Below are 20,561 nucleotides of genomic sequence, written 5' to 3'. Positions count from 1 at the left end.
TGAAAGTCAGCTGGGTCCCCATAGCACTCTGCAACGCCTCCCAAAATCGTGAGGTAAACCGAGGATCCCTGTCTGACACAATACTAGCTGGGACTCCGTGCAGTCTCACCACCTCATCAATGTATAGCTTGGCCAGTCGATGAATAGGATAGGTCTTCTTGACAGGTAAGAAGTGCGCTGATTTAGTCAACCGATCGATAATCACCCATATCGAATCATACCCCCGGCTGGATCGTGGCAATCCTGAGACAAAATCCATAGCTATGCGTTCCCACTTCCACTCCGGCACAGATAAAGGTCGTAACAATCCTGCGGGCCTCTGGTGCTCAGCCTTAACCTGCTGGCACACTAAACATCGCGATACAAATTCTGCTACGCTCCTCTTCATGCCGCTCCACCAATACTGACGTCGTAAGCCCTGGTACATCTTCGTCGCTCCAGGATGGATAGTATAGGGAGAACGATGAGCTTCCTCTAGGATCCTCTGCCTGATATCACTGTCACTCGGCACACAGATCCGTCCACGAAACAATAGCAAACCATCGTCCCTCTGACTGTACCCCAATGACCCAAATCTCTCCATATCAGCCATAATCTCGCCAAGCTCCACATCCTGTCGCTGTCGATCGCGAATCTGACCCTCCAGATCCGAATGGATACTCATGGCAGCGCAATAAAGTGTAGGATTGTCTGGTGCCACAGAAATAGTAAGATCGCTCATCTGCTCCAGTAAGAACCACTCCTGCACCATCATAGCTGCAACTGATGCTCCACGACGACTCAACGCATCTGCAACTACATTGGCTTTACCTGGATGATAGAGGATCTCGCAATCATAATCTTTAAGCAGCTCTAACCAACGGCGTTGTCTCATATTGAGTTCCTTTTGCGAAAATAAATACTTGAGACTCTTGTGATCTGTATATATCTGGACTCTCTCACCATAAAGATAATGCCTCCAAATCTTCAAGGCAAACACGACAGCCGCCAACTCCAGATCATGTGTGGGATAATTCTCTTCGTGCCTCTTCAACTGTCTGGATGCATAAGCATTCACTCGTCCGTCCTGCATCAAAACACATCCCAACCCTGCATACGAGGCATCACTATATACAGTAAATAACTCACCACACCTGGGTATCGTCAGTACTGGCGCCGAAGTCAAACGCCGCTTTAACTCCTGGAATGATCTCTCGCAAGACTCATCCCAAATAAATCTGGTGCCCTTCCTTGTCAGCTTCGTCAGGGGAGATGCAAGCCGTGCAAAACCCTCTATGAACCGTCGATAATATCCGGCAAGGCCAAGAAAACTCCGAATCTCTGTCACTGTCATCGGTCTCGGCCAATCCATCACGGCTCTAGTCTTCTCTGGGTCTACTGAGATACCCTCTCCTGAGACCACGTGTCCCAAGAATACCACTCGGGTCTGCCAAAACTCACATTTCGAAAACTTGGCATATAACTGCTCCTCTCTGAGCTTCTGCAGAACCACGCTCAGATGCGCCTCGTGTGTCTCAGGGCTCGGTGAGTAAATTAGGATGTCGTCAATGAAAACTATGACAAAAGAATCCAAATATTCCTTGAATACCCTATTCATCAGATCCATAAATACTGCAGGTGCATTGGTCAGCCCAAACGGCATGACCACAAATTCATAATGGCCGTAACGCGTGCGAAATGCGGTCTTTGCAATATCCTCATCTCTGACTCGCACCTGATGATAACCTGACCGCAAATCTATCTTGGAAAACATCGATGCACCACGCAACTGATCCAGTAAATCATCCACACGGGGTAGGGGGTACTTGTTCTTGATTGTTACCTGATTAAGCTGTCGGTAATCTATACAAAGTCGCATAGACCCGTCCTTCTTGCGCACAAATAATACTGGGGCCCCCCATGGCGATGTGCTCGGCCGAATAAAACCTTTCTCCAAAAGATCTTGCAATTGCACCTTGAGTTCTTTCAGTTCATTGGCAGCCATACGGTAAGGAGTCTTGGAAATAGGCTGCGTACCTGGCATCAGATCGACCGCAAAATCAATCTCTCGGTGTGGTGGTAGTCCCGGCAACTCATCTGGGAACACATCTGGAAAGTCTCGCACCACAGGATAGGCAGCCAACTCCTTCTTCTCCCCCGCTATCACGGTCACGAACGCAAAGTAGGCTTCACACCCACGTCGAATAAGTCTCTCGGCGTGCATAACCGATATCATCGGCGTAGTCACCACTGGTTTCACACCCCGGTATGTAACAACTGGTCTCCCCGGATGCTCAAATGAAATTACCTTCCGACGACAATCAACCCGAGCATAGTGCCGAGAGAGCCAATCCATACCCAACAGTAAGTCAAAATCCTGGATCGCCAAAACAACAAGATCCCCCACAAATACTTGGTCGTAAATCCCTATCTCGCAATCCCCGACCATCTCACTCCCCAACAACACCGTCCCTCCCGGCGTCGAAATAGATAAATCATATGGTAAGGGGTTACACGGGATTGGGATCTTATGCAACAAATGGGGTGCTATGAAAGAGTGGGTGGAACCTGTATCAAATAGGGCACGTGCGTCATGGCCATAGAGAGTAAGTATACCTTGCACTATATCACTGCTCTCAGCTGCCTCGGCCGCTGACACTGCAAATGCCTGTCCCTGCATCTGAACTCTCTCTGTAGGTCCTGGGCGCTGTGCTGCTGGAAGAGGTAATGGTGCTCCTGCACCCTGCGTCCTAGGTGCAGACTGTCTCTGAACTAGTCTGGGCCCCACACCTCCAGTCCGTGGCCCTCCACTCTGTGCTGGTTGGGTGCACCTGTTCGCTCGGTGGCCCCTCTGTCCACAGCGAAAACAAATAATCTCCTGCCCTGTGGCCGGTGTAGCTGGTGGGGCTGGTGTAGTCGGTCTAGGCGCCTGTGGACAGTCTCTCTTCAAATGCCCCGGCTGACCACAGCGATAACATACATCTCGACGTACCTCCCGACACTGCCCCTGGTGTCTCTGCCCGCACTGCCGGCACTGTGGAAATCCCGAACTCTGGCTGCCTGCATCCCACTTCCTCTTCTTACCGCTGCTCCCTGCACCCTTCAAGACTAACTGCTCTGCTCGGGCCTCCAGTCGATCCCTCTCCACCGCGTGGGCTCGCTGAACAGCCGTAGGGAAGTCAGGGGCCTCAATACCAGCCATGGCATGACGGATCTCTGGTCGTAACCCCCTCTGAAACTTGCTAACTCGACGCGACTCAGGGGTCACTAACTCAGGAGCATAACGAGATAATGCCACGAACTCAGTCTCATACTGCGTAACTGTCTTACTGCCCTGTTGTAACTCAATGAACTCAAACACCTTCTGCTCTCTGATCCAAGCTGGTACATAGGTCTCATTGAACGCCTTGACGAACTGTGCCCATGACGGACCTCCATCGCCATATCTCTGTCTGGTGGTCTCCCACCACCGCTCGGCGTCACCTCGTAACAAGAAAGTCCCCAGCCGAACTCTGTGGGCCTCTGCACAGTCTATGGATCTCAAATGCTTCTCCACCGCTAGTAACCAATCCTCAGCCACCGTCGCATCAGCGCCTCCACTAAACTCTGGTGGTCGCAAGGCCATAAAATCTCTAAGCACTATAGCACCTGAACCGTCCCCTGCTCCCGACGTACCTGAATGCGACGCCTGGGCCGTAGCGGTCCTATCATCATGTCTGCGCTCCTGTCGCAACTGAGATGCTGCCAGTACATCTACAGCTCGTAAAATACCCGCTAATGTCTCCTGCATATCTGGTGGCCCTGGCTGTCTCTGCTCTCCCGCACCTGTAGCCTGAACCTCCGGAGTAGGGACATGGTGTCCTCTACCTCGTGCCGACGGTCTACCACGACCTCGCCCACGTCGTGCGTCCATGATACCTAGACAACCAGATTTAATTAGAACGCATTTCGAAATAACAGACACGTCCTAACACTCTAACTCTACCTAACAGCCTTGGTGTACAGTTACTTGTCCCCCAAAGTGACTTAATGACGCTCTGATACCAACATTGTAAGCACCCCCGCCCGGATATCCTAACCACCCGGTCTATCCGAACGAGTGCGCTCACAGAAGGGAAGAGGAATAGACAAAAGACAGAAATGCCCTGGCATGCATAAATAAGAAATTTAACAGCGGAAGCAAAACGGTAAACATGCATGCCCACAAGCACCCCGCTGATACAGCGGTCATGAAGTATATAAAAATACATACAGACCCTGTGCCAACAATAGGAGGTACAAATGACAACCTGGCACAGTCAAAAATAAAAGACAGCGACTCTAGCAAAACATCAGAGATGACGGGGGCAGCTAACTATACACCTTACCAACACGGCCGGCTGCTAAATGGAACGATCCTCGCCCTCGGCCTTTGCTTTACCCTTACCTGGAATGATGGAAAGCAAGGTGAGTCGCAAGACTCAGCAAGTTTATAAGAAATGAAAGGCTATAAATAAAAGAAGAGACCATCCCAAACACAGCCCCACAAGTACACACAAGTCATGAGACGCTACAACACAACAGTGCAGTATAGTGAAAGCACATTCCGGTCCTTGGGGCCCACACAAGACACTTGGCACCCAAGTCCCATACCAACCTGCCGCTGCCCTGGAAGGCAACAATATCCTCAACAAACCTGTGCGCACTGTCCCGGGGCGGTACTCCCGTCACCCGTATCCACGTCGGTACTCCCGACAACCGAGCCATAGGCTCCCTCGGAACGGTACTCCCGTCCGAGAACTAAATACTATCAGTAGCCATGCAATGCACATAAAATGCAATGGCGTAGTGAGCATCAACGTGATACCAGGCGCCCATACATCCAAGCATCAGGCCATGCTCCGCCCATATAGTAAGCCACACACGATGCATATGCCCGTGCTGGATGCATTATAATCAAGCTAAAATGCCCGTGACCAAGCATAACCAAATCATGTTAATCCCAACATGCAGCCCGTACCCATGTGCACATCAAGCCATGCAACGAGAATAAAATATAAGCAGGCATGCTATAATCACATAACGGCTAAGCAAGTTAGCAGTGCTTGGCACCGGTCAACGGTTAGTGGGTAGGAGAGACTCGCCGGCGGCCTAAGGTAGTCCGTACGACAGTCACTCCGTCACCGAACCATCGATCCTAGCCCCCACTGCACAACCGCTCCAGCCAGAAAATAACCAAAAAATCCAATTAATACCCGAACCGCTAAGAACCTAGTCCTGGGTGAGTACGGCATCATTCCCAACAGGCAGGGGGGTGGCACAAACCCCCGTAGGCAACCAACGAATAAAACCCACGAGATCCATTTAATAAATTAAATCTTAAACTAACCGTTTAAAAACTTCATAATTAATTAATGGCCGAAACAAACGAAGGGAGGCCCAATAAATCGCCAACGACAGAAACGACGAGATAGGTAAGAAGAACTTGCCTTATCAGAGATATCCTTAGGCTCGTTGGGTCCAAAAGCAGTAAAAGTTATACAAACTGCAATATCCCAATTATTTGCCAAAATTAATAAAATTGGACGCAAAACGAAATTCTGACCGTACAGAATATTAATTACTAGCTGCTCTACATACCTGGATAATTAAATCTGGAATTAAACGCAATTTAATCTGAATTTTTCAGCCCCAAAATCTCACAATTTACGTCGCGCACGCTGCTGAATTTTCTGTAAAAATTTGCTCACTGTTTGAGCAAAAGAAGTGCCCGAATTCGGGCTTTAAAAGAGGCAAAAGGGGCGGCCCACAGCACGCCACGTGGCGCGCCCAGCAGCTGCGCATGGCTGCCACCGCCTTGCCCAAAACGACGCCGTTTTGGGCAAGGATTTTGGCTGAAAATCAGCCAAAATTTCTTCACAGCGCGCGCACCAGCGGGGCTCGAACCCGCGTCTCCCCGCTGGCAGTCTCGCGCGCGACCGCTCGCGCCCGCAAGCTTCACTTAACCTATATATAACTTATATTATATTTAAGGTGACTTTTTCCCTCTTCCGCGATTCACGCCAGCACCCCACAACTTCCATTAATCACACAATCACCCCCTATAATAATTACAGAAATGCCTGAACTTTCTAAAAATCACACAAATTAATTTATTTTAATTTTTTTCTCTTTCCAGAAATTCCCAAATAACAAAATTAATTATCTTAATTTCTTATTTCCATAAAATCATATAATTAAATTTTTATTTAATCCCAACAACTTATTTTAATAATTCTTTTAAATCCAATTATCCCAAAATTAATTTAATTTGGCATTTACGGGGCGTTACAATAACAATAGACATAATGATGGTCGTTGCAGAGACAGTTGAATTATAAGAGAAGAAAAAGATAACGTCACAATAAACAAAGTGTTGATGATAAGATAAAGTATGAAAATAAAAAGAAAGATAAAAAAAAGAGAAAGAATTTTTTAAATATAAACACATTTTGATTATTTATAAATATTTAATTAAAATTAATTAAATATAAGAGAAAATTAGAAAGTGGTGTTAAGGCTAAAAAAATATTTGCTATATTTTCTTAAATATAAAAAATAATTCTCATATTAATTGGACCGCTTGTAATTTTCTTTAAAAATAAACTTTCTTCATTTAACAATTTGAAAATGTGATAATCCTGCGGTGATGATTGGTGACGACATCTGGAAACATGCACGATTCAAGTCACCACGTTGATAGGTGTGAATGTGATAATCCTCCGAAGAAATCCACACGCTTCAACTTGGCTGAGTCGACACATATTCAACTGCTCACAAATCACAACGCGACACGCGTACCCCCACCCCGCCCCCACCATAATCTTTGATGCGTAATGTGTAAACTAAAATATTCCTTCTCTTTCATTTCTCTCCAACCGTACGCACTCCAGATCTAAAAAATATAAGTTACTTTATTGTTTTTAGTTTATTTTAAATTTTTATTCTTTTAAAATACTAAAAATATATTTATTTTATTATTTTAAAAAAATAAAAAAATATATAAAATAAGCAAATGTTGTTTTAAGTGTTTTAAGTGAAAATTCACTCAAAACACGAAAAATACAGCTTCCCCCCATCTCACTGTATAGACTCATATCTTTTCTCTCTCTTCTATCTTTTCTTTTGGCTATCGATCGCTACTGCCATCATCATCACCATCATCGATTGCTTCTGTCACTATCATCGACTGCCCCCCATCTCACTGCATAGACCCATACCTTTTCTCTCTCTTCTATCTTTTCTTCTTGCTATCAATCGCTACTGCCATCGCCATCACTATCATCGATTACTTTCGCCACTGTCATTGACTGCCCCCCATCTCATTTTTTCTTTCTTCTTTTCTATCATACCACTGAATGACCGAGCATCGCCTCCTCTTCACCGACAATTTCTTCCTAATTGCTACAATTCTCCTCTCCTTTTGTGATTTTTTTTTTGGTTTTGTTTTATTTAATTTTATTTAAATATTAAACTGAATATGTAATATGATTTTTTTGTATTAATTTTTTTAATAATATTTCTAAAATTTTGAATTTTATCTATGATAAATCAATATTATGTTATTTTATAATTTATAAATACTTTCTTCAGTATCTCATATTGTAGGTTATCTAAATCTCAAAATTAACATAGGTCAAAAATAAATTTATCATGAAATTAATAATTGAACCAAATAAAAAAAAATTAAAAAACACTTTGCAATTTTAATGTATTAGATTATTAATTATCTCTTATATTATAGTTTAAAGTCTCTTAATCAAATTTACAATTTACTAATAAATGTTTACAATTTATTTTGAATCAAATTCAATGAATAAAATATCATAATAATAAAAAAGAAACTGTTTTCAAAATTTTAAAGCAAATGCATTTTCTAATTTTTTATTTTGAGAAATAATTTTTTAAAATGATAAAAAATATATATTTTCAAAAATTTCAAAACAAACACTTAAAATACGAAATTAAAAATGAAAGAATACTACCTTAACTTTTCATAAATAAAAAAAAAAATACTGTATATTTGATGATCGAGTTTTCCCATCGTTTAGAAAAAAATAAAAATAAAAATGGACAATTGGTGGACCAAATTAGAAGTATTCCTAATATAGTAAAGATTAAATATTGTGATGCCAACGTTAACCAATATTTGGGGGATCAGTCAGAGTACGCCACGTGGCGATTTTTTTTATTTTTTTTGTTGATCTTTTCCGAAGCTTCACGCAAAAGATTTTGGCCGGCGCCGAGCCGACGCCCAACCCAACCCAACCCAACCAACAAACTTAACCGTAAGAACCTACCAGTTATGGTTAGTTAGGGAGACGTCACCGCCGCCATCCCGTCCACCTCACGTTCCAACATTAACACCCCCTATAATTGATTAAAATCACAGGACTGCCCTCCGTTTATGGCTTCGGAAGGGACGCGGAAGGGAAGAATTTGAGCACGACTTGAAGACATTGGGTTGAATTGAAATCGCCTTCAAACTGTTTGTTTCAATTTCAATATTCAATTGATTCTCAATAGTTTCATTCCGCAAGAAAAATGAGTTTTGAAATTAAATAAATAAAACACGATTAAGATAATCTTAATAGATGAAATATAATAGTCTTACATAATATATAATTAAAAAAAAATTAAAATTCAGATAATCCAACTCACTCCTAAGATTAAAACTTGTAATTAGCGTTGTGGGGGGGGGGGGGGGGGGTGCTAAGAATCAATCGTGGGATATGAAAGTGAAGAGCTAAAAATAAAAAATGATCAAACTTGGTTGATAAGAACCAGTCCGATCCTAACTTGTGGAGGGTTGTGGCACACAAGGGTGACCAGAATTGACTGCTTCGCCAATTTCAAGGTAACTATGATAGACTTATGAGTCGTGAAATTACAACTAGACTTGCAATTGACGTGAGGAGGGTTTAAAAGATCAGCTTTCTCAGAAGTATTCTGTATTCTTTATTAAATTTATGAATTTTATTGAAGAAATTTATACAAGCAATTAAAGATTATAACTATTCGTCGACTTCAACCAATGAGCAGCAGTTATTAAAAATCCCAACTTATATTGTATAATAATAATAATAATAATAATTAACGATTTAAGAGAAACATATATATATGCATTAAATAAGGATAAAATATGTTAATGAAGACAACATTTTGGAAGCAGTGGCAAATTAGATAAGAATATATAGCATAGCACTGTTGCAAAGTTGACCCAGAAACCAGTCAGTCAGAACAAGGAATCCAGCAGCAATGTGAACGCGGTGGGTGGGATGGCCATCCAAACCCATCCACTTTGACAATTGCCGGCTGCTTCAATCCTTTGACCTCACCTCACCTCACCTCACCACAGAAACAAAACAATATTCCAGCCATTGGGTATATCTGTGTTGTCCAATCGGTATCCAACGAGTGTGAAATTACAACAGTAATTTGCTCTATTCTATCAAACTCTTCTCCCCCTATTGGTCATTTTCAATAAACCCTAAATCACTTTTTTAATTATATATTTTGCATATATTATTATTTTGAATAAGAGTTGCTCAGACCTTATCAAGAATATATATCTATATATATATATTTTTTTTAAATTTCGTCGTATCTTGTATCATCCCGCATCCATCTTAGTCTCTTAACAGTAATATGAAAATATATGCAAAAAAAAGCACATGGGGGTATCTGAAGGATCAATCAACCACGCAAGGAAGCAAATCTCCACCCCTTCTTTACACCCAAGTATATTCCAGAAATTACTCCAATCCCCAAGGGCAACTCCGTGGTTCTCATCAAGCACAAGGGTATTTCTGGCAGAGTAGAAGAGTGGGCACCCTTCAACACCACCCTTCACATATATATATGTACGCCTCCCCATGGACTTGAAACTCCTCAGAAGAACGAGCTCTCTCTAGCTAGTGTTAGGTGCGGAAGGCGTGAGCAGGAAGAAGAATAATTCTCCCAGAAGCCGAAGCCAAAAGCCAGACAGAGATGGAGCAGAAGAAGAGCAGTAGCAACGGCAGCAACAGGAACCAGAACAACGAAGACAGGTATCTGGGCGTGGCAATTCACAGCCAGGTGATCAAGATCAAGCAAGAAATGGAGAAGATCGGGCACCTGGCGCTGCAGCAGTCGGAGATAAGACTCGCTCTTCGCGAGATCACGCAGCAGCAGCAGAAGCGGCAGCGGCAGCGCTCGCGCTCGCCTCTGGGATTAGGTGAGAGACCCATCTCAGTAGGCGGCTCATAGAAGATGATAATACCTTTATATATATATATATATAAAAGACGGGACGGGACTCAGGGCCGCGGCATCCATATAGAATTACAGATAGGATTCATGTTTCCCCTACATATGTCTTCTTGGTTTTTCTTATCTCAGATGTACATATCTTGATGTAGAAGATGCTGAGAACTTCCTGGTCAAGGAACTTCTATTTGTAGCCTTTTTGCTTTTGATAGATTTGAGTCTGCAACATCATCTCTTTCCTGGTTTTCAATTTTGCAAAGAGGGAATTTTTCTCACCCTACGTGTGGTTCAAAGTCAGGATCTGTATTCTGTTTTATTTCTTTTTTTTTTTGTGAATACTTAGAATTCTGCAAAAGTTCATAGACCTATCTTAGACCTATTCTATTGTATATTGAAACATTCAACATCTGCATCCCCATCACTTTGCCATCCTTAATTCACTACACAATGTGTTGTAATCTCATTTATACTAACCATTTCAATTTACTGTCAGGAAAAAAAAAATGTTTTCTATTTTTATATTTTCCGGGCAAATGAACAGTATTACATATGTCGGGAAGAATTTTTCTGTAATTCTATTTGTCAGGCATATGAACATCAACCAATATCTTCGAGAATAATATGAAAAGATTGGGTTTCATGGTATGGATTCATGATTATAACATACGCAGTAATTTTCTAGTGGTAACCATGGTCTGGTTCCCACCAAATCAACATCAACTTCTATAACCATTATTTAGAAATCACATGAAGGAACCCATATTTTTACCTTTTCCATATAGAAAGTCCATGATTCAGGGCTTTTCATTCCGACACAAACTTCAACAATAACAATGATAAGATAGGAAGCATTAATCCCACTAATTGGGCTCAGCTACATCAATTCTATATGGCCATTCATTTCTACCCATAGTAATATCTTCTGCAAGGCATATTTCCAGACAGATTTAAGAAACTAAAACTTGTCATATGCACTTGGTTCTTGTTTCCGATAATCACAAAGGGATTACTTGTGTCTTTGTGACATCATGCGAACCGGCCACAACATAGCAAAAGCAGAGCAGAGTCAGCAGACTGATATTCAATAATTCCAAGAAAACAATGAACTACGAATTTAACTGTATAAGAGAACAAAACTGAACTTGAGCTTAACAGAAATGGGCAAAAAAGTAGTTCAAAAAAGTTACTAGAGATCACATGAAATGTACTTTTCTACAATTAATTGCTAGAAAATATATTGCAGCAAGAAAATAACTAACGGTATCAAGTAAAAAACAGTGTAGATCAGAGAAGAACCATACACTGGAAGGACAGAGCCAGCTAGGAACGCCGGCCGTGTGTTCTGAACTTGAGCTTAACCTTGGGTGCTCACTGATTCCTTCGACAAGAGCAACTTCACCCTTCTTGTGACATATCGCATCACATCTACAATCACTGACTTCTTTTGTATTCTGAATTGGATGGCTAGTTCGGTTGAATCAGGAACCTTCTGTTTCAATAGGGATTCATCTTCCATTATCTTGGTGGGGAAGTGACCAAGTGCAATTACACACAAAGCAATAACAGTGCGCAAAGCAGCAACTTCATTTGATATTCCAAGAGGTGCTTCCACTGATAATGACTTGAGTGCACACAATTCATGCTTTTCTACTGTTTCCACGTCATCTGCAAGGAGTACTCTCAAAGCTGCCAACAAGCGGCCATCTACTAATTCTGGACCACCTAAGCTCACCTTTCGATGAAAAAAAAGGGAAATTAGTTAATTCAATGCTGTAGTTCTGAATTTTAAGGAAAAACATTTCATTAAAGCAGCCGTCTTTATAGATTTAGGTGATTAATCTAACATTAAAGCACCTCCAACTCCAATTACAGAAGGTGGCAGCAAACTTTGACCAGTATACCCGCTCAAAGCTTTGCATCTTTTAGTGTTCAAGAAAATAATGACAGGAAACAAGTCATTTTTAAATGTTGGCAACTTTTTGCACAATCCATAAATCACCAGGGTTTTCCTTGCAAGGAATGCTAAATGAAAGAAGTGGCAGCCAATCACAGTAAAAGTATGTGGAAGGGCCAAGAATCATGGCAGTGTAGGAGATTTGTGTCAATTTGGATACTTTCTTAAGGACTGGAAACTTTTTGAAATTAGTAAGATATCTCTCACACACTGTCAACATCTTGTGCTAGTTTAGTCCTCAACCTGGAGGCAGAATTCTTTGTACTTCTGTTGTTAATAGATGGGCTTACAGTTACAGAGCATGAAATGCTGAAAAAGATGAAAGTCATTACGCAAAGCTCATAATTCATAAAGCTCCTCAAAGTTGCAACTCAAAATTCAACTTAACCGGAGTTATTATTATTGTTTTTATGGATTTTGAGATTAAGAAGCTGCACAGAAGAAGGTAGCTCGCTTTTTAGAATATCTTAAATGCATGACTGGGTAAATACCATTATCTATCAACAGAGAAATGAAAAGGGAATATAGATTAAGAGAAGTCAGAAAACCTTGTGAAGAGGACCTTCTTGATCTAAATTTAGCTGGGACAATATATGATGCTGCCATGGAGCTGGTGCAGAGAAGTTAGGGGATGAAATCCCAGCAGCCAGGCTTGCAGCATCCAGAAGTGCTCCATCATACTTGAGTTCAATAGAGTCATAAGGATTTGAGGGTATGACAAAACCATAATCTAAAAGGAAAAGATCATTATTCAAACAACCATAGTTAAGTACTAAAGGTTCGTATTGTTTGATCTGTGTTCCTGCCACAACCTGTTGAAATAAAGTAAACAAATCAGATTGATGTTATAACTTGCACAAGTAGCAGTAGAAGAAAAAGACCCAAGAACATGTCCAGTAAAGAAGCTGGAAAGATTTCCATGTTTGTCCAAATAAGAACTCTATTATCTCATAGAGGCACACAGAAGGGGGGTTTGAAAAACTTGCCTTTACTAGCATCTCTGTGTTCCCAGTGTTCTTTCCCTGTACAATCTCAGCATTTGGAATGAAACTGTGATTGCACATATCAATTAGCGGAAGCATCATGGGTATATTGGCATGGTTCCCATCTGGAAGTTCTTTGCCATGCAAGAGGAATGCCCTTGAAGAGACAGCTGACATTGCCCATCCAAGTGAAGATGAATCCACGTCTTGGCCTCCAAAAGGATGGTCACCTGGTTTCAAATTTTCAAGTGCTTGTTTGACTTCCTTTTCAAATTCAAGGAGAAAGCGGCATCTTTTGTTTACCTGTTACAAGAAAAAGATGTCTTCAAATTTTAGCATCAAATGATTGAAAAAATGAGTGGTAATTTGGAAACTGACTTTTTTTTTTTTTTTTAAATAAACAACTTCCTAGACCTACTTTTGGCTCAAAGGCTTATGTGATTTGGCTGGACCATTCAAAGAAACCCAGGCAACTGGGCGCCAGGATCTGAACCCAGAAGTTGGTGAGCTCACAGAGCTTTAAGGAGACACCTGAATGAAGTTTCTCCTGCTGGCTTACCAAAGACTAATTTCACTGTTTCAACATTTGCTTCAGTTGGCTAATTTTCCTTTTCTGCTACACTCAAGCATGATTTGATCTAAGGTAGTCCAGTTCAGTAAGAAATCTCAGCCTTAAGCTGGAAAGCGTAAAGTACCTGATAAAGAACAGGAGCATACTGCAAGTTCTTTATATCCTCTCCAGGAAAGAAAATGGGGACACTGTAGGTTTCTGGAAGGTTACTGATATAGGGCCACCAGAAGGAACCTGTCTTTGCTCTTTCTTGCAGCAGCTTCAAACCCAATCGCATAGCCCACAGCTCCTCTGCCAAATGCTCCATCCAGTTTACCCTTTATATTCAAAACAATCTAGTCTAATTTATGGCAACTAGAGTTACTGGCCTAATGAGAAAAAGAAAACCTAAATAGTACCACAAAAACAGGAATTGATATGAAATTTTTGGCATGAGAAAAGACCCAAATATCCCCGTTATCACATTATAGTGATGACAACACATATCCCCGTTATCAATTATTGAGGGTTTCACTGCAGGTAGTTTCAAGACATTCATCAGAATAAGGAAGCCTGGAATACCTACTATGTGAGCACAAAGCATCCATAACTTCATACTGATGATTGAACCCTTTCTGTCCTCTGCTTCAAGAAAACAGGACATGAGGCATTTTCATGAATCATGATTATACTAAAGCCACCGCTGTATTAAAACAAAGTCCAGAGAGAAAACTAAATTGAAGGAAAAACTATCGATATTCTCATTCTTTTCACTCTCCAACCTCTTCAATTTTTACCTTCCATCCTTTTAATCTATGGTAATTATCTTGTAGTCTCACCATGTCTTAATCCAATAATGAAAAGCACATGTTGCTTTTCTTCTGGGCTCTTTTCACAGCAAGCCCTAAGTAACGAAGTGCTGAAAAAGCAACAATTGTTATGCCAAAAGAGAATAAGGATAGAAGGGAATCATTTACTAAGTCTTCAAATTGTCAGCTGTAGCTGCACAGGCATAATTTCAGCTCCATCAAACAGTGTTTTATTGTGGACACTTTTAGTTCTGGTTCACCAGAGTTAGACCTCCTTTTTATTGCACTTTCAGCCTTACCTTAGTATCTTTGCCATAGTGTTATAAGTCACCTTAACAATTATACAACACCATTTTATTGTTACTAATTATGGACGTTCTTTTCTCTTTTTCCAAGTATATAGATGTGGTATTTTTCAGGATCCTGTCCTGACTTAGGGTTTGATGAAGAACATAATGTAGAAATTAGAGAGGGAAAGAGAAAACAGAGAGAAATTAGGGAGAAAATAGAGAGAATTAAAAGAGAAATGAGAAACTGAATTCAAGTCTTGATTGATAATCTCTCAGTACAAGATGGTATAGCCTTATATATGGCTCTCCTCAGCAATTAATTGGTTACATTTATAACTGATTCTACTAACAGTTTATAACAGTTGCAATGGTTTGTTACCAACTACGATAACTGTAATGATTGTAGTTGAAACAACTTCAACTACTTTCTGCTATCTCATATCTATAGCTACTCCTTATACAGTTTTTCAGTTACAACAAAAATAACTGCTAACTGTTATTCCCTTGAGAACTAATCTACTACAACGACTACTCTCTTGTATAAGTACACACCCAAGATCTTGACAGTATTCTTCAATGAAATTGAATAATTAACTCACCTAAAACATATCCAAACTATTATTGAGTCAACATTATTATATTCTAACAACTGTTGTATCAAGGGCACTAATTTTAAATTAACATGCATATAAAATGTCTTATTCTATTATATTATCCAAGTTAGTTTTCTCTACCTTACTACCCCCAATGTAGGACTCTTCCCAACTGGGACACCTAGGGGCTGTTTAGTTGTGGAAAACTCCACAACAGCTCATGTTTTCCATACAATTACTCCACAGAAAATGGAAAACTAGAAAACTTGTTCAAATACAAAAATTTTCCAAAAAGAAAATGGAAATTTGGAAAATGCAGTTCTTAAAATTGCATTAAACTTGGAAAGCCCCTAAAATGAATTTTCTAAATTTTCCTTACTAATTTGGAGATTTGAAAAATGTGGTTCTACACAAAATTTTTCCAAAATCATCTCCTCCTTATTCTCTAACACAGGTTTTCCAGATCTCTCTATCCTTTTTGAACATATGTTTCAATTTTTTAGATTGGAAATTGTTTTCTGTATCAGTACTTCTAACATTTGAACATGATTTTCAAATTTGCCATAGAAAATGAAAAGTAGAGATTTTGTAGAAAATTAGAGATAGAAAACTTGAAATTATTTTCCACAACTAAACAGCCCCCTATTTTCTCATATTTCACCTTCATTACTTGTTACCACTATCATCTCAAACTTGAGCCTATTGATCCCATTTCATCTGTGCTAACATTTCCATCCCAGCTAAATCATTTTGCTAAAACTCAGGATGAATCTAACAAAGCTTTGTGATAGTTCTCAACTTCATAACACAAGGCTCCTCAAGTATACATATATGACGCATACACTACCATGTAACTCTTGAATACCACAACTCTTGAACCAGAGAACAACTCAAGAACAGGTCTGGACACTGGAATATACTCAAAACCTTGAAGTTTGATATGCCAATAGTCTTTTTTGTTTGTGGCTACAACATTTGTTATTGGTACTTGCGTAGAATGAAACTTGACGTGGTATGACAAACAACAGCCTAAAGCTGAAGGGTCAAGTGGTCATGATACATGGAATTTGAGGGGTGAAGGACAAGGATTTTTACAATCCAACTGGTCCAGCCAGAAGAACTGGAAGACTATTGGGTTCAATCCACAAATATTGTTCATTTGGTCAAAACTATATATCTTCGACCCCCTGGAAATAATTTATCTCAACATAGAAAGCTGAGAAAGCTGATGAATGAATTGTTATCACAAGAGCTCTAAGTACAAATATAATAATAACAATAATAATAATAATAAAAGGAAGTGCATCAAATAAAACATAGAAACTGAAAGACAGCTGCTCAATAAACCAAACTCTTAGTGAAAAAATGTATAAACCAAACATGATGACTAATGAACCATTCTACCAAATATCTCCATAGTCCACAGAAAGAACTGTTTTCCAAAACTTTATTAGAACATTTCTAGGATAACAACAATGCAGAATACCCACTATTAAATTCATCTCCAAAACTCAATATTTATGCAATAAAATGAAAGAAAATCATTCAAATTATGGGGATTATGAATTATAACGGCAAACCAAACTGTGGAACAACATATACATGTGCAACAGAGGAAACAAACTTGAAGAATTCTTGCATAGAGATTATATAGAAACCCATTAACCACTTTGCCCAAGTAAGCATAAGGGCAAATTCCGCCAGACTCATGTGGTTCGGGCCATTTTTACAGACCACTTGCAGTTTACTTCTAGTATTTTAGGTCATATACTTTTTTCTTTTTTAACACATCTGCAATAGCAATATAAACACATTTTTGACCAACCAAAGGGGTTGTTTTGGATTAAAAAAAAAAAAAAAAAAAAGGAACCTGAAATACTAAAAATGAATTTACAGGCTCAAACCCAATTCCCAGATAGAGAAGATGCAGAAAACCCAGTAACCTATCAGAAAATCAAGACATGTATAAGCATTGAACTAACCTAACAGCTCCCTACTGACAATGCAGCCAATAGAAAACCTCAAGTAAGCTGTAAATCTTGATAATTTGAATTGCAATATAGTGGAAAGTGGAAACTCATACCAGGAACTTGACGGGCTAAGTTGAGCAGGACAGAATGAGTAGCATCTCCCCTATCCGATTCAAACTGCAAGGGAAGGTGATGAGGCAGGGAAACTAGGTCTGACCCTTTTGGGATTTCTTCAGCGGCGATCAATCCGAAGCCGTAGGGCTCGACCTGACCAATCCTCACCGCCTGGTGCACGAAACCCCCTTCCCTCCTGACCCACCCGATGAGGTCCGGTGGTTGTGGCACCAGTCGCGACGGCACGGCGGCGGCGGAGGAGCAGGTCAAGGGGCGGAAGTGGGCGAGAGAGGCTGCGGTTGAGGCCGCCAAGTAGAGGTCTCTCGCCGCGATTGACATCATCTTGGCGGAGCTTGAGCTCATCGTCATCATCATTTCATTGGCCTTTGGCGTCGGTGGTGGAGTCTGGTCTTGAATTAAATTTACATCACAAAAAGGTAAATTATTTAAAAAAAAAAAAAAGTATCAAACTTTTCTTTCTGTTTAATTATTAATTTTTTTAATAACGTGTCAAATTTCGTATTTAATTTTAATTTCATAATAAAGTTTTAATAATATACTAAATCTTATATTTAATTTCAATATTATAATAAGTTAAATGGTTCTTAATGTTATAATAAAATAAACTATTCTTATAGTTTGTACCATTTACTTAAACACATTTTATAATAAGGAGAAAGGAATTCAAGTAAATCGAAATATGATTCCTTCCAAGATAGAAAGAGGAGATAGGAACAAGTACGTAGAAAGAGGAAACAAAAAAAAAATGGAGTTTAAAAATAAGATAAAATGGTTAATTTAGGTGCATCTATTAATTGTATGGACATCTTTGTAATTCATAATAAATTAATTATTGTATTTTAATTTTTATCACTATATCACCTCATATGTGATTTTAAGATTTATATTAATTTATGCATCTTAGTTTTTATTAATATAATTTGATAAAAATCAAAAGAGGCGTTAAATTTTAATAAAGATCATAGTTTAGTAGTTATAGGAAAAATTCATTACTAATTTGTTATGAAGTGTAAAGTTGAAGATCTAATAATATAATATATCTTTATAATAAACTCTTACAACTTATCAATTTTACATTTAAATTTTTAATTTTGTATCAATAAAATATGCATGGTCAATTTGAAAAATGGAAAGAAAATTTAAAAATCAATGTGTATTAAACATGAGAAGATAAATTAATAATTAATAAATCAAAATAGTATTAATTATTTAAATTGTAGAATTAATACAAAATTAAAAATTCAAATATAAAATTAATAAATTTAATATTTATTACAAAATTAATACACGATTAGTTTCTTAATATTTTTGGTTGATGCACGCATATGCCCATTAACGAGGCCCATGAAGGCCAAACCCAATAAATAAGCACACTAACAAAGGGGAAAGCCTTGCATGGGAAATGGCTTCAAGAGACCCATTCAAATAAAGTATTCGTGATAGATTCTCTCGAAAGATTCTAACAGAAAGAGATAAAACCCTTCCTCAAAAAAGGACCAAGGTCTCCGAAAGAGTCTTTAGGGTCTCTTGAAAACCTACCCGTATGGCACTTTCTACAGTAAAGATGTACAAACATACCTCCATAGTGTGACAAAATTATGATCAACAAGATTAATGTCAATCTTGAGAAATCAGAAACTACTATCACTACCTCTTTAACTCAACTACAAATATTTGAGTGCTAATTTTTCTAGATAAGACATTTTGGCCATACTAAGAGTTTTGTAACTTCGTTTGGGAATTTGACTTTGACACTGGAGTGTTTGCACAAGAAACGCATTTGCCCTCTGATAGTTTCTCTTTTGTTGAGTCCTTGGAGCTTGGAGATGACTTTCCCCAACAATAAATACATTGTTGTGTTCATACAAAAATAATTGGCGTCGTTTGTGAGAACTCAATTGAAAAGCCAAATACGTCAAAGACTTGCTAAACCAACCTTTAGAATGGTTCGAACAAGATCACAAAGCAATTGGGAACAAGCAGAGCAAAGAAAGATATGACGTTAATAGTCCCATGAATCCACCAAAAGACTCTCCTAGCGGGGGCTCCTAAAACTTTTCGAATTGCTATGCAGACTGTCCCACTAAGTGAGTATAAAGCCTTATGAAAACAGCATGAGGAGAGCACTAGGCCTCTCTAAGAGATAACAGTCTTCTTGCAAAGTGTCTTGCCTTATGCCCCACTACCGATAACTCTACAAAACTATGTAAGAAATAGGCAAATAACCTAACACACAAGACGAGTGGGAGACCTTGCGAGGGGGTTCTTAAGCGGGCTAACAAGAGGATCCACCCCTCTCAAAGACCCATTGAGAGATAGGCATCTAGGACACCTCCCTAACCAAGTTTGACAAAGAGAGAGGGTTATCAGAGTAGAAGGGGCTAGTGCAGACAAAGGCTAATATGAAGCTAAGATCGTACCCCTGAGTAAGGATAGGTACCGTGAGGTGGTCACGAGTAAAAATGTAGGTGTCCCAAGCTAATACAGACAAAGGCTAACATGAAGCTAAGGTCGCACCCTTGAGTAAGGATAGGTACCGTGAGGTGGTCGCAAGTAAGAACGTAGGTGTCTCATTTAAAAAAATCAACCCAAAAAAGAGTTGGAGGCTGATAATCACACTATTTTCAACTTGCAAAAGGCAATTGATATGAAAAAAACAATCGAGCAAGTGTTAAAGCAGAAGAACCCCATGCTAGTAGAAGAGAGGACCAACTGAGAAGGATGATCCCCTTCACTCCCGAGCAAGATTGTTAAAATTGGGATTTTAAGTAGGATCGAAAGACGGTCCATAAAATTGGATCATAAAATTGTAAGATTTTAGAGATAATTAAAAATACTTTTTAATTTTTATAAATATATATTTATAATAACATAATTTTATAAAAAATAAATTAATATTTTCCATTTGCTAACTCTATGTAAACGTGCTTACCTATGTGGGTATTAGCACATTGTGGAAACATACTATGATAATTATGATTCAAAATCCTTATTTATCTGTAATTGGGTTTTATGATTTGATCGTGATTATG

The 20,561-nt window shown here is 39.4% G+C and overlaps 2 protein-coding genes across 5 annotated transcripts; one reads left to right on the top strand and one right to left on the bottom strand.

The window, feature by feature from the left end:
* The first annotated feature begins 9,868 nt into the window (after positions 1-9,868).
* On the top strand, positions 9,869-10,681 carry LOC127810364 (uncharacterized). The gene has a single exon (XM_052349802.1). The coding sequence runs from the start codon at positions 9,988-9,990 to the stop codon at positions 10,243-10,245; it is 258 nt and encodes an 85-aa protein (XP_052205762.1). The 5' UTR covers positions 9,869-9,987; the 3' UTR covers positions 10,246-10,681.
* A 639-nt stretch (positions 10,682-11,320) lies between these two features.
* LOC127810363 (uncharacterized) lies at positions 11,321-17,916 on the bottom strand. 4 transcript variants are annotated; one of them, XM_052349798.1, is made up of 6 exons: positions 17,508-17,916; positions 14,315-14,374; positions 13,878-14,044; positions 13,186-13,485; positions 12,748-13,011; positions 11,321-11,977 (listed from the first exon to the last, which is right to left on the bottom strand). In XM_052349798.1, the coding sequence occupies exons 1-6, from the start codon at positions 17,881-17,883 to the stop codon at positions 11,600-11,602; spliced, it is 1,545 nt and encodes a 514-aa protein (XP_052205758.1). In that variant the 5' UTR covers positions 17,884-17,916; the 3' UTR covers positions 11,321-11,599. The 4 variants fall into 4 exon arrangements, with proteins under 4 accessions (XP_052205758.1, XP_052205760.1, XP_052205759.1 ...); XM_052349800.1 differs by having other exon boundaries at positions 13,878-14,070; positions 17,508-17,630; XM_052349799.1 differs by lacking the exon at positions 14,315-14,374.
* Between the last annotated feature and the right edge of the window lie 2,645 nt (positions 17,917-20,561).

Source organism: Diospyros lotus, chromosome 9, assembly GCF_014633365.1.
Source record: "Diospyros lotus cultivar Yz01 chromosome 9, ASM1463336v1, whole genome shotgun sequence".
NCBI classification, from domain to species: Eukaryota; Viridiplantae; Streptophyta; class Magnoliopsida; order Ericales; family Ebenaceae; genus Diospyros; species Diospyros lotus.
Note: the sequence above shows the minus strand (reverse complement) of the source record. Positions and strands in the feature narration are given on the sequence as shown.